At 34.8% G+C, this 15,367-nt stretch overlaps 1 protein-coding gene across 1 annotated transcript in view; it reads right to left on the bottom strand.

The window, feature by feature from the left end:
- The window catches only part of ARIH1 (ariadne RBR E3 ubiquitin protein ligase 1), a 113,591-nt gene that overhangs the window by 33,732 nt on the left and 64,492 nt on the right, over positions 1–15,367 (bottom strand). Inside the window, exons 3-5 of the mRNA XM_077881785.1 lie at positions 12,553–12,697; positions 5,482–5,574; positions 4,949–5,004 (exon numbers count right to left, since the gene is read on the bottom strand). Of these exons, the coding sequence (XP_077737911.1) occupies positions 4,949–5,004; positions 5,482–5,574; positions 12,553–12,697 (294 nt within the window). The remainder of the gene's footprint in view (positions 1–4,948; positions 5,005–5,481; positions 5,575–12,552; positions 12,698–15,367) is intronic.

Raw genomic sequence — 15,367 nt, 5'->3', positions numbered from 1 at the left:
AGTTAATGGTACAGAAAATAACTATTAAATAGCATTTAAATTATATTATCTAATTTAAAACAATTTATTTTTGCATGGATGTAATAATATCCATTCTGTGATGCACTTAAAAGATAATTTAAAACCAAATGTAATAACAATGACTCTAAGAGTGCTACTTGCATTCTACTTTGCGAAGAGTCATTTCAGGGAATGGATGTGATATCTATTTTGTATTGAATGTAAAGAAGTGTTTCAAATCATACATAAAAAAGATAGATATAAGAGTGCTTGTAAAAAAAACTTTAATTAAATGAAAAATAAAAATTTATTTTTCAAAAGAAAATTTCTGCCCTGTCCATTTATTTATAGGACGCCTGGGTGGCTCAGGGTTGAGTGTCTGCTTTTGGCTCAGTCGGGTAAGCTCAGGTCATGATCCCAGGGTTCTGGGATTGAGCTCTGTGTGGGGTTCCCTGATCAGAAGGGGAGCCTACTTCTCCCTCTGCCCCTCCCCTCGCTGATGTTCTCTATTGCTATCTCCCTCTCTCTCATAAATAAGTAAAATCTAGCAAGTTTCACACTGCTAGAAAAGAGAATGTGAAAAAGTTGAGATGAAGCTGTATAGGTAAGCAATATAGAATGGAAATGAAAGAACTGAAAGGTGACAAAACAATTTAAATGAATCATTTAGAAACCAGTCATAGATTGCCAGCTAAGAGAAGATGACAACTTGGATCAGGTTAATGGCAGCAGGAACAGAGGGAAATGGATAGATTTAAGACTAATTAGGATGTGAAAATGACAGCGGTATAAGGATCACTCCAGGAAATAGAGGAGAAAAAACAATCAGGGGTATCATCATGTTTCTAATTTAGGCAAGTCTTTAACACCTAGTGGTACCATTCCTTGACACTGAGCAGCCAGAAGGAGTTTGGTGGTAGTGACAGAAGAGTTGGACAAGACAAAGCCTGAGGATAAAATATACATATGAAGATGCCTGATAAGCAGTGGGATATATAGGTCCCAAGTTCAAGAGAGACAGTTGACCTGAAAATACACACAAATCTGGGTCAAATTTATGACTAAGGAGGATATAAAATGAGTAGAAACCCATTAGAACCCCAAGGAGTAATATTTTAGGAAGAGGCAAAAAAAAGATGATTTTGCAAAGTCAATTAGAGTAGATCTGGAGTAAGCCTAGGGTGGTGGCCTCAGGAACTGGTGTCCAGATAAAAGGGATTTTACTGAAAATGAATACATTAGGAAAATGAAACACTATGGCATTGGTTCTCCAACTTAAGCATACATCAGAATCATAGGATAGTTTTGTTCAGATTGCTGAGCCCCATCCCCAGACTTTCTGATTCAGTAAGTCTGGATTTGGGACTGAGAATGGGCATTTTAATGCCGCTGGTTGGGGGATTGCACTCTGAAAAATCACAGGGTTAGAGTATAGAATAACAGACTGTATATATGGATACTGAGATCACACCGGATGACAGTAAACCTTGGAAGAAAGACAGTGAGTGAGGTGTTAACACTATAATTAAGTGGGAGTGACCAAGAAATCAGGCAAATAAAAGCAGAAAGGACTATAGGATAAACAGATAACACAAGACTCAAGGATCTACATGCAGGCTCCTGGGTGGCTCAATTGGTTAAGGGTCTGCCTTCAGCTCGGGTCTGATCCAGGGAGTCCTGGGATCAAGTACCACTGGGGCTCTCTGCTCAGCCAGGAGCTTGCTTCTCCCTCTGCCTGTTGCTCCTCCTGCTTGTGCACATGCTCTCTCTCCAATAAATAAAATCATTAAAAAATAAATAAAAAGGATCTACATGGATTTTAAACTGAAGTAGAGAAACATTCTGAATATAACATTTGAAACCAAGGGAGACAATGACATTGCTTCCTGACCATGAGGTATATAGGGTAGGGGGCAGGGAGACCTAGCTTCAACTTGAGAAGGTTATAGGACAAAGTGTCTTCATGAAAGAATCTGGTTTCAGGTTCAAGTTCCAAATGAGTTGAAGTCAAAATAAAACGAGAAGGGATGCCTGGGTGGCTCAGTCAGTCGAGCATCTGCCTTTGGCTTAGGTCATGATCCCAGGGTCCTGGGATAGAGCCCCATGTCAGTCTCCCTGATTGTGTGGGAAGCCTGCTTCTCCTCCTTCTACTGCTCCCTCGGCCTGTGCACACGCACTCGCTCTCTTTCACATAAATGAAATCTTCAAAAAAAAAAAAGCCAAATTAAAACAAGAAACTATTTTTTAATGCATCAAATTAAAAACTTAAAAATGGTAATACCATGACTGTGAAGGATTCTATTTCTTTCACACTAAGAAAAAATTGTTAGGCATATTTCAGTTATTATTTAAGACTAAACACTTTAAAAATGTCATTTAATTAACTAAACTCTTAAATTCTAAAATTATTTATTTATAAGAAATAAAATGGAAGCTGTATACTAACAGTGTACAACTATATAAGGTGAAATATAAAAGTCCCTCCTCCTAATCCCCAAGCCCCAGCTGATATCATTAAAATGGTTTTATATTCTCCAAATTTTCTGTGCATGTGCTTGGATGCATAGCCAAAGAGCACAAGAAACCTGAGAGGATACACATAAAGAGAACCCATCTAGATACATCACAGTTGAATTGTCTTAAGCTAAAGACACAGCAAATCTTAAAAAGGAGCAAATAGGGAACAACATGATTAACAGTTGACTGATCAGAAACAATGAAGGCAACAGAATGACATATTCAAAGTGATACTATTGCATGAAAGGCCAAAGAGCATTTTAATTTGTAGAAATTGTCAAACTGTTACAAAAAGGTTGCAACAGTTTGTATTCTCTACCGTACTATATTCTCACACTACACATTACCAAATTGTTTAATCCTTACCAATCCAAATGCAAACAAAACAAAAAACACAATTTTAAAAAACTGGAGTACCAAATTCTGATTTACATTTAAGTAACTAGTTTATATAATGTTTATTAGCTAATGTTTATGAGCATCAAATTTCTTTCACTGTGAAATGCTTTCCATAGGATTACCTTCTTGATTTGTAAGAGCCCTTTTGATATTAGCCACTTTGGTTTTATGTGTTGAAAATATTTACTCCATTTCCCCTCAAAAAAAAAAAAAATCTTCAGTTTTTGTAAATGTGTAGCCACATCTATCCAAATGCCTCCCCAACTCTAAACGACCCTCCCTCCGCTAAAGTTGTATTTCTTTTTTTTAAAGTTTATTTTTAGTAATCTCTACACACAACATGGGTCTTGACCCCATTACGAATCACATGCTCTTCTGAGAGAGTCAGCCAGGCGCCCCCTACCCCCAAATAGGCTTCTCAAAATGTAAATCTTATTATCACAGTCTAACAACCTTCTGTGATGAAATCCATACACTGTCAGGGTCCTTTTATCCTAATCTCTAATAACCTGCTATTCTCTAGCCACCACAGAATACTTAATAGAGAAAAGCTCATGAACTATTAAAAAAAAAAAAATACTGGTATTCTTTCTTTAAAAGTGTTACTCTCCACTCCCTCAATCCAAATTTTTACCCCCATTTATATTATTCCTTAAACTCTTCGTGTGGAATAATTTGCCTGTACTTTATACATGTCTCTATATATAACTCTTAAACTCTGCATTTTAGTATTATGAACTTCTTGGGGGAAGGAAATATATCTTAATGTTCCCAAGTAAATATGGAATGGATAAAAAGATTCAGTGATCTGATGAATTCTATTGATGAAACTGATGTATTGATGAAAATACAAGGAATCAGAAAGTATCAAGGAACAAGATAAAGACAACTGGAAGGATGATGGTACTTCAAGATGTTTGTTGCATAACTTATTTCTGCTAGCTTAAAGCAATAATGGAAAAAAGATTCACTGAAAGATAGAAACAGTATTAACACAGAGCTAACAACAAGCATCAGTATGTTTTAGTAATCCAAAGTAGGTTAAGGTTAACAAATTGGAATCAGTGATCTTTATAAACTGTGCTGGTTAAGTCAATTTAAGGCTTTATTAGGTAGCTTAGGAAATTTATTTGCTCATTAAAGTCCATAGCTGTTTTTAGTTTTATTACCTTCAAATCCCTGTGCTTAAACACAAACTAAACCTTTCTGTATAGGCAATTACCTAACTACATAATTTGTTTGCAGATAGTTCAAGCCTTCAATCTGTTTATCTTCCTAGAATGAAGTCAATTAAGTAGCCCGAGGCTATGAAACAGCACTAACTCAAGGAATTAAACAGCCTGGGATATTACCCCAGTTCAGGACTAAAATCTATGCTTGTTTCTTCAAGTTTCCTTCTCCCTTCATAAGAGAACCTTTCACAAGAAGAGCAGTTAGCCAACAACTTCCAGATGTAGTGCCTTTGGGAGCTATGCTCCAAATGAGGCCACATTCCCCTGGGTAGCTCCCAGTGAATGATGGAACATGGAAGGGCACTAGGGCCCAGTCATTTCCGCTTACTGAGGCATTCATCTATAGGCAATCTGCAGTGGAGTTCCCCACAGAGCTGCCAGAGACTCGCTGCTGCTCCATGGCTGGAGTCTCTTCCTACTGAATCCTTCTTGTCTCTTTTAACAGGACTCATACCTGCATCAAAGCGTATCTACTCCTTTCTCTTTAACCTGCACAGATGCTATCCCACAACAAATCTCCTTCCCACAGGACCTCAACTGAGATACCATCATACCCTACTCTCCAATTCTAAGGTTTATTGAAATCTAGCTATCATATATTGCCCAGATTTTGCCATATATTTGTAAGACTAGTGTCTGGGCATTTAAATCAAGTTAGAAATGAACTTTTGTACTACGAAGGAATATAGGTTAGAAAGTCTTTTTAGACTAAAAATTCCACCTCCTCTGAGGTTTAAGCACAAATTTAGTTTAACCAACTAACCAATATTCAACATGCAGAATCTATCAAAAATACTTACATAACTGTGTTGTCATCCACTAAGATATCACAACCATGAGCAGGACACGAAATAGTCTGAAAAAGATTGAAATTTAAACTATGTCTTCATTCAACAAATATTTACTGGATGCTTACCATCGCCAGGCACTTCAGTAGGTTGAGAATACCTTGACATTTACAGGATCTTAATCGTTCCCTTTCTATTAAAGGAAATGTATGTGTGTGTTTAATACCATAAGGTAACTAAAACCACTGACTGACCTGAATAAAACTCGAAAGGCACAAGCAAGACACCTGACAAAACTGCTCAACAAGTTTAGCCTGATTTATACACATCTTAATGCCACTAAGAAAACATTACCTGAACTGTTATCTTTGACTGGATTGTCACATTGTAAATAGAAAAATGTCTTAATTATCTTTTAATCTCAAAATGGAAAAAGGTCCCATGCAATTTATAATCCAGAATGCTTTACCTGTTTATATTTCTGCAAGGGTCTAAACATTGTAGGAAATTCAACAAAAACTAAAAAATCAAATTGGTATCTTTACCTGTCCCATGCCTTCCTCCATTATTTTGGTAGTTAAATATTCGCTCCAGCACTGCATACAAAATTTATGTCCACATTCAAGGCCAGTGAAATACTGCAACAAAAATAATACATGGACTTTTAAAAGACATTATGAGAAAAATCATTATACATAGTGACTCAAGAAGGCTCTATTAGGTCACAATTCTCATAAGTAGTTAAAATGTCCAATTTGACAAGGCTAGCTGGGCTTCTAAAATAAACTTCTCAGTGGTAAAACTTAGACATGCAAATACATTTAATACAAATTACCTAACTAATGAGAAATGCATTTAGAGTATTTATATTTTTAGGAAAGACAGACAAGTTTGTACAAAATATAAGAATGTCATGTACCAATAAGCATATGAAAAGACGCTCAAAATCCTTAGCTATCAGAGAAACGTGAATCAAAACCACAGTAAGACACGACTTGACACCCACTAGGACAGCTATATTCAAAAAGACAGATAACAACAAGTGTTGGTAAGGATGTAGAGAAATTAGAACCCTCATACACTTCTGGTGCGAATGTACAATAGTACAGGAGCTTTGGAAAACACTGTGGCAGTTTCTCATATAATTAAACACAGAGTTACTCATGATCCAGCAATTCCACTTCTAGGTATATACCCAAAAGAAATGAAAACATAGCTCCACACAAAAACTTGTATACAAATATTCATAGCAGCATTATCCATACTAGTCCCAAAACAGACACAACCTAAATGTCCAGTGACGAATGGATAAAAATGTGGAATATACATATGAAAGAATATTATTCACGCATAAAAAGGATTGAAGTACTGATACATACTGTAATGCAGATGAGCCTTGAAAACACTATGCTCAATGAAAGGATCCAGCCACAAAACACCACATATTGTTTGATTTCCATGTATACGAAAGGTCCAGAACAGGCAAAATCATAGAGAAAGTAGATTAGTGGTTGCCAAGGATAGGATGGCTTGAGGGGTAAGAGGTAGTAGTGAGTGTAAAAGGAGATGAGGTTTCTTTTTGGGGTCATGAAATGTTCTAAAATTTACTGTGGCAGTAGAGTGGTAAACTAAAACCACTGAAAATAAGTGAACTATATCGTCTTATTAGTGTATGTGAATTTTATCTCAAAGCTGTATTAAAAAATGTCATGCAAATATAGGACTTCTAGAGTTGCACAGAATATAGCTTACCTAGATAATAAAATCTTATGGAAACCAAAAGATTCATTCAGATTGCTAAGAACAATACTAACATTTGGTCTAATCTTCTACTACTTATATGACTTGAAATACTACTAATTTGAGGGATAGTTAATTGAAGTATATTATATTCTATAATATGCAAATAATGGTCATCAGTTTCAACTAAGAATATTTTACAATATTTACTCTAAATTATTTTTAAACAAGTAAGGTAATACAGGCTCATGGTTAAAAACAATTATTTACTAGTACGAGTTTATGTTGAAAAGTAAGTCTCCCTTATTCCAACACTTGTCCTCTATTTCTCTATCCAAAAGTAACACTATTTCAAAATCTGACATAATCTGCCAGAGATGTTCTGACATACACAGGCACATACACAATAAGAGTAGCACACATTATCGTTTTGGTTATTATTTAATACATTTCTGAGGTGGTCCTACATTAGTACACATGGGTCCACCCCTTTTTACAGTCTGTATGAAGGCACCATGATTTATTTAAATAGTCCACCATTAACGAACATTTAGACTTTTTTTTTTTTTTTGCCACTATGCTACTGCACTGGCTATTTATATATCATGGTGATCGTGCCGATGCATCTTGGGATAAAGTGATATATATATATATATATATTTTTTTTTTTTTTTTAAATTTATGATAGTCACACAGAGAGAGGGAGAGGCAGAGACACAGGCAGAGGGAGAAGCAGGCTCCATGCACCGGGAGCCCGATGTGGGATTCGATCCCGGGTCTCCAGGATCGCGCCCTGGGCCAAAGGCAGGCGCCAAACCGCTGCGCCACCCAGGGATCCCCGGGATAAAGTGATATTATAACAGGTATACATTTACACTTTAATAGAGTATTACACCAAGCTTTAAGTTCAAAGAGGTTGTAGCAATTTATACTGTTAAAGAGAATTCGGGTTTCCCAAAACCTATGTCAACAATAGTATATTATCGAACTCCTTGATCTTTGCCAATCTAACAGGTATGAATGTGAATTAGTTTCTTTTTTTTAAGATTTTATTTATTTATTCATGAGAGACACGAGACAGATGCAGAGACACAGGCAGAGGGAGAAGCAGGCTCCCTATGGAGTGCCGGATGTGGGACTCAATTCCAGGACTCTGGGATCACGACCTGAGCTGAAGGCAGACAGATGCTCAACCACTGAGCCACCCAAGTGCCCCACTTCATTAGTTTTGATTTTATTTTGAGTGAAGTTTTAAACACTAAAAAAAGATTAAAAACTATGTATTTTTTCGGTGCACTCTCTTCATCTATTTTGCCCATCATTTCCTTAATGATTTAGTGGGGATTTCTACCTATTTAGAAAACTGGCCATTTGTAAGTATGGAAAATATTTTCTCAGATTCAAATCTGAGTGCTCACATTTTGTTGCCATGAAGAAGCAACAAAAAAATACACCAAAGTGTACTGGTTTTAAAATTTCTGCCTTCTAGGGGCCCCTGGGTGGCTCAGTAGTTGAATATCTTTTTCAATATTTTACTATTATTCTAGCTCTCCAAATACTCAAGTCATCTTTTTAACTACTTTAGTATTTCAAGTTTTCTTCATAACAGATCTTTCACATTTCTTGCCAAATTTATTTCTAGCTCTTTTATTCTTTCCGTGGCTCACATAAGTGGTACTTTTTATTCCATTTTCTAACGAGCTGTTACTTGAAAAATGCTCATGAAATTTCTGATGTTGCTTATGACATTCAGATACAAATAGGATACAAAATTCTATACTATAGCACATAAACTATATAAAGAATGCCCAGAAGCAGACATGGGGGAAAAAATGTATCAGAGTCCTGAGACTTGTCCTACAGACCAAATGACATGGTAAATATCCAGTTTAAAATATGATGCTATTCAGATTGACAAGAATTGTAACTCATTTATAGGACAAGTAAAGGTAAATATTGTGGAAATCAATATTTTTATCCATTAAAAAAAAATCTAGGAAACAAACAAAAGAATCTATTCTCATTACTCCTGACTGGTAAAGGACATTTGGCACTAACTTGTCAGATCACTAATGAAGAGCATCTGATTTTCAAGGCTATAAGAGGAAGGAGCATTCTGTAAAGGACAATTATAACAGGGTAAAAGATCACCAATTCTAAAATGTTTTATTCACAACTTAAAAAACACATATGCATCCTCATGTGCTTTCTTTTCTTTTTCCAAATCAGAACCCTTGAGATTGTGAGATTAAAGGTTACAATGGTTACTAAGTGATCATTGCAAGTAACATCTCTACCTTTGGAACTTCTGGACCATCAATCATTATATAAGGAAAAAAACAAAGTTTTTTATTCTTTAAAGGCTTCTTTTCAATAATTCTTCTAATTTGATAGATAACAATACAAAACAAGGAAAAATAGAAATATAAATCACATAAACACGTCTAAAAATAGAGCAAAAACTAACCTGTGGTATAAACACGTTTACTGTGCTCAAGAGATGTGTCATTGTCACAGATATACCTGGGTATCACCATCCTGTCCCATTTCCCTTCCTCTCTTCCTCCTTTCACATATCTGTTCCCTTACAACCTTGTGCGTACCTACTTGGGTCCCTAACTCAAAGATAGGATTACTTATCAACAAATTTATCCTTGCTAATATCATAAATAAATCTGACACAGAATACACTAAAAATATATGAAATATTACCTAAAACAGAAATTAATGATCCTTTAAAAAAAGAACTGAAAGAATAAACACTCTTCAAAGGTACATTTATTACTGCCATTTTACATACACAGCAACTAATGGCAAATAGCAGTAAGAACAGGAATAAATATCTTTCTTCCATCAGAAACTCCTCATATAATCTCTAAAGTTAAAGCCATTGTTTATAAAAACTGAATAATTAGGACAACAGTTCCCTCATCCATAAAATGGAATAAATTAAAAAGGATATAGTATCAGACTTAGAGCAGATGTTTTGTGTTCCCAGCAGAAAGATTTGGAGGTGCTTAAGAGGTGAGGGGATGGGAAGGTGACTATAGTCACAATCTCCAAAGTTGCCTTTATGTAACATACCTGATTCTTAAAATATACAAATTATTTACTTCATAAAAATGAGATATCACAGCCCACGCTATAAACAGTTGCCAGGGCTAAGAAACCCCTGAATTGGCCACAAACAAGGAGATGGGGGTAGAGAATTTAAAAGTGCCCCAAAGTCTCAGGATATTGTTTTTAAAGAAGAGATCTCACCCAAGATAGTTATCTCCAAAGTGCTATATACTAAGCTACTAAAGCATTTATTTTAAAAAGTTGTTTGCACATGTCACTGTATAAAGCTAAAGCTGCTTTCTGGAAGGATAAAGGTATTGAAGATAGACATTAATAAAAGGCAAGTATCAGTGTTTGAAGAAAGTGGTGGAAACTGAAACATGGGAATTATACAGCAGAGGTTAAAAAAAAAATCACTAATCCAATCAAAGCGTTAATGGAGTCTGAGATGACATTTGCAGAACTGAAGAGGTTAAAATTATCTTTCTCTATTAGTCTAAAAACTATGAAAAAAGTCCTAGTTTTATCACACTATTATTTTTCATAACACTTGGCATGGTTTCCGTAACTCTCAAACTTACTTTCCAACCCATATTGCTGTTTGCTTTCTTGTCCTGTCACTGACACAGCCAAGCTTCCTTTAAAGAATAATTTGTTTGTATTTATTGCCTACGTTTCTTTTCTAATCTTTAGGTCAATAACCCTTCAGCCCATGCAGTGTGGTTTCTCATTTTACCATACTACTTACTTTAACTTTCCAATATCATCAGTAAACTTCATGTTGTTAATTCCAAATTCACTTTTCAATTATTTTCTTTGAAGTTTTTAGCAATATTTTTATCATTCTTGGAGGTATATACTCTTCCTCTGGCTTCTATACTGCTCTGTTTTCCTGATTCACCGAACTACCACACTTTCAGAGGTTATTTCACAGGTCAATTTCTGTGGGAAATTCTCTCTGACCTAAAACTGGGTTAGATGTCTCTCTCCAACATGTTCCTATAGTATCATCAAAGTGCTTACCTTTCTTTCTGAATATGTCATCTTACTTATCTACCCAGCTAACCTGTAAATTTTCTGAAGCAGGCATAAGGCCTTTTTTTCTCCATTGTGTTTCTAACACTTAGAATAGTGCCTGGTGCACTGAATAATAGTAGGTTCTCTATCATCAGTTACACGTGCAAGCAAAATTTACAATGTGAATCTCCAGGTGATTTTTAATTCTACTTTGTTAAGACTGTTAGACAATACCAAGGACACTGAGAAAGTTATAGGGGATATTTGTAAGTAGCTAGCTTCAGTACTCATATTACATTTAAAATTTAAACAAAGGAGGAGCTAGTTATAATAGAGCAGGAGGAGAAATGCCAAGGAATAAGGAAACCCTGTATAATCTGGGACAAATTCTTTGGGGCTCAGTATTACCTAACAGAAACTTTTACAAACTATACAAACGTCACCTGGCAAAGAGAACTTTTGTTAAAGACAGACAATAAAATGGTCAAAAGATAAATTTAATGTATTTTTAATAGTAATGTTTTTTTTTTAAATACTCAAGATTGTGATTTAAAGGAGAGGGAAAAATTTTTTAAAAAATAAAGGAAAGAAACAAAATAAAGGAAAGGGAAATTATACAATTCTCAGAACAGTAGAGATTTGAAAGAATATCTTACTCAACTCATTTGAAAGATAAAAAGAACTTAAATCCAGTAAGGTTTAATAATTACACAAAGCCAAGTAGTTAGCATTAGTGCTGTAATCAAAACTTGAGAATATGGAAATTCAACTCAACACTTCATCTACAAAGTTATGTTAACTCATTGTTCTATTTCTCTAAGAGTACTTAAGTAACTTTCTTTTAAAATCTCTTTTCTAGGCACTTGAAGCACATGTGAACAAATTAGTCCCCTTCAAATGGTCCTCTACAGAGAAACATATATAAACCTCTAAGAAAAATAATGAAAAATCTTCAATATGTTAAAATATATAAACACTTGGTGTCTGTCACTTGATGACAAACACTTTCTATATAATAATTATTAGAAAGTTAATTAAAGCAGAGAATATGAGTAAGATAGTTATTATTATAGAATTAAGCTTTTTCTTAGGTATCTTGAAATATCTTAGGGGTGAATTCCAAGTGACTAAATACATTTATGTCACAAATATTATTTTTTTGTGGTTACTAATAAAGTAAGGCCTTCATAAGATGATTATGTTTAAGCCTAAAATTCCTTACTAGACAAATCAAAGTAAATCATCCAAATTTAGTAGGTTTTAAGAGGGATACTTTTACTTAAAAGAAATACCAATTAACTGGTCCCAGTGTCTGCTCCAACTCTGTCACCACTTGCTATATTTAAGAATCTCCATTAGAATGGATCTCTATAAATGAAACGCTTCTGTTATGCAAAAGCTGCCTAGTAAAATACTATTAAAGACATTTTATTGATGTATTGGGTATTTATTTTAAAATGCTAATTTTAAATCTATTTTATTTTGATGAAAAATAATTCTACTGACTGCCCACCTATTAAACAATCCTCCCATGATAGTGAAATAAACTCAGAATAAATTTAGGTTGTAATGACAAGTTGCTGCTTTAAAAAAGCAAACAGTGGTGGAGAGGGAAAGAACAAGTTCCATTCTTTGTCTTCCTTTCCTTTATCCTCAATATTCTGATAGGTTACTGTTTTACTACGGTACAATTCCAGACTCCCAGATCTTCCTTTGTTTAAGTAATTTAAAAGTAATTTAAGTTGATTTATCCTCTGAAACAGAGAGTCAGTGCTAGCCTTAAACTACCAGATACTCACCGAGTTAGGGTAGTTCAAGTAGCAGATCTGACAAGGCATATCCTGTGCTGATGACCTTGTATTCATCTGGCGTGTTCGAGACTTTTTACTTGGATTAATTACATGACACTCAGCAAAGAGCTTCTCCAGGTTTCCATCAAAGTACCTGCATTATTTAAACAGAAAGGATGAGAGCCCAGCAATAGCACACTGTTAGAGCTCTCCAAAAACCTGATTTTCTATAGGGAACAGCAATGAACTGAATTAAAATAAACCCAGATCATAACCTTTTTTGCTCAGAGGAACAGAGGTGTATGGCTACAAATTGTAGCAAAATAGAGGTGTGTATGTGTGTGTGTGCCTGTGTATGTATAAATACATATATACATATATAGTTAAATGTATATATACATACATACACACACACATATGAAAGCTGATGGAGGGTTTTGTTTTTTATTTTTTTGCCATTTTGGTATTTTTAACTTTGTTTTTATCCTAGGAAGTTAAGCTATTAATATTTTAACAGTACTATAACTAAAACTTAAGAATAAAGATTGTACTATTCTTACAACTATCTTAAGTTGTACCTTAATGAAGAGTAATGGTATTTTAAAAGCCTAGGCTAATACTTCATATAAATGACTTATTAATTATTTTAGTTACACCAGCTTAAATATATTAGCAAGTAAACTACCTACACAGCATATCTTACCCCACAAATCACTTATATGTCTCATTTTACAAAACAGATATCATTTCTAAATATTCTTTTAAAATAATTTTTCATTTACTAGCAAAGGGAAAGAGGAAACAAAAATGTATCTTATAATGTTTTTCTATCAAAAACTCCATATACTTAGCTTTTCATAAAATACATTTCTAAATATACAGAAGTAGTTCACTAAGATATCACGAGCATGGTATGCCAACTACCAGTCTCAACTGAACTATAAATTTCTTGACAGAAGACAGTGGCAAATACTTAGCCCACTATTTCCCATTAATCCAGATGAGACAGGATTGCTGGCTTCCCAAACACCTTAATATCCCAGAGGAAAAAGTAACAGATTTAAATTTTTCAATTTGTGAATCAATATAACTAGTAAAATATTAATGAAAAATCTGGTCAATTACTTTTTAGCATATGAAGCCTAGGTTTCAACAAATTCAATGTTCTTTACATACAATCAGGAGGTTCTGAAGTTAAAAAACAAGTGATACTCAAAGAGATTTCCAATTATTTTTAATGCAGGACTTGTTCAGGCTTTGTGTCAAGCACTTACTTTATCTCCAGGAAAATCACTCAAATAAGAACAAATCACATTACTCCCCTAAGACTAATAAATATCTATTTATAAATATTTTGACTACAGAATGTTTCAATCAAATGACAGAATTATTAACCAAAATGTCAATACATTACAAAAGAAGAACTCCTATAAGGTTAAAAGTTGTCACTGATGATTCAACTAATCAAAATATACAGAGCAGAAAATCAAATGCTTTCCTACTTATTATCTCTGAGAAAATCTAAGATGTCTAGGTTTATTTGAATGTCTACTTCATTTGAAAAGTAGAAAGTGGGCAGCCCAGGTGGCTCAGCAGTCTAGCGCCGCCTTAACCCCAGGGTGTGATCCTGGAGACCCGGGGATCCAGTCCCACTTCGGGCTCCCTGTAGGGACCCTGCTTCTCCCTCTGCCTGGGTCTCTCTCCCTGTGTCTCTCACGAATAAATAAATCAAATCTTTAAAAAAGGGGGGGGGGGGGGGAAGAAAAGTATGAAGCTAACACTGAATATGAACAGGTAAAGCAATTAAAAACACCTTGTTTTTAGAAACAACATCCATGCTCATAAGAAGAGACAAACTTCTAGCATCCAAACTTGACTACATAAAATTAGTAACTCCTAATACTTTAGCGATCATTCTAGATACCATTCTACGCTTACACAGCCAGATAGACATGTGTCTATAATTTCATATAAAAGCACTTACTCCAAATTTATAACTTTCAGTAAACAACACGTTAAGACATCTTTGTCAATGAACATTAGTTCTCATCACTGCATAATATTCTACTGTAGGTATGTACTTTAATTTACCTAACCAGCCTTATACTAAGGGACATTTGATGTCCACATATAAGTAATCCTAGATTAAAATCTTGGCCCAACTGATTGTAGGGGGGAATATCTGGACTTAATTTGCATTTCTTCACTAGTGAGGGTGAACACGCTTTTCTATGAAATTCCTACTATTAATTTATGAGTTCCATACATCAATAGAACGGGTAACCCTTTGTCTCGTGGCCTACTTTATCCCCCCAGTTTCTAACTTGCCCTCAACCTTGTTTAGTGGAGTTTAATTGCCACTTTTAATCTTCCTATAGGCATACAGATCATGTTTTGAGTTCTGGGTCTCCCTTTTTTTTTTTTTTTTTTTGAGTTCTGGATTTCGTATCAAGCTTTACAAGATCTCTATACCTGAAGATTATAAAAAATTCATCCATGACTTTAGGTTTAAAGTGTTTCCATTAAACTGTTGATTCACAAGGAAATTACTTTTGTGAAGTACAAAACAAAGCTGGGATCCCATTTCATTTTAATCTAAATAGCTAACCATTTGCCTAAGGGTTTTTCAACTACCCCAAACACTTCCTCCTACCCTTAGGTCTCAACTTAACCCTCAGTTCCTCCCCTACTGCAGCGCTCAAATTAGGTCAATTTCCCTGTATAACCTTCTCATGGTACTTTGTACTGTGCACAACACTTATCTGCACAATCAACTCCATAATCATTTATGTCTTCTCTGCTAGGGTGTAAACCCCATGAGAAC

This window comes from Canis aureus, chromosome 32 (genome assembly GCF_053574225.1).
Source record: "Canis aureus isolate CA01 chromosome 32, VMU_Caureus_v.1.0, whole genome shotgun sequence".
NCBI classification, from domain to species: domain Eukaryota; kingdom Metazoa; phylum Chordata; class Mammalia; order Carnivora; family Canidae; genus Canis; species Canis aureus.
Note: the sequence above shows the minus strand (reverse complement) of the source record. Positions and strands in the feature narration are given on the sequence as shown.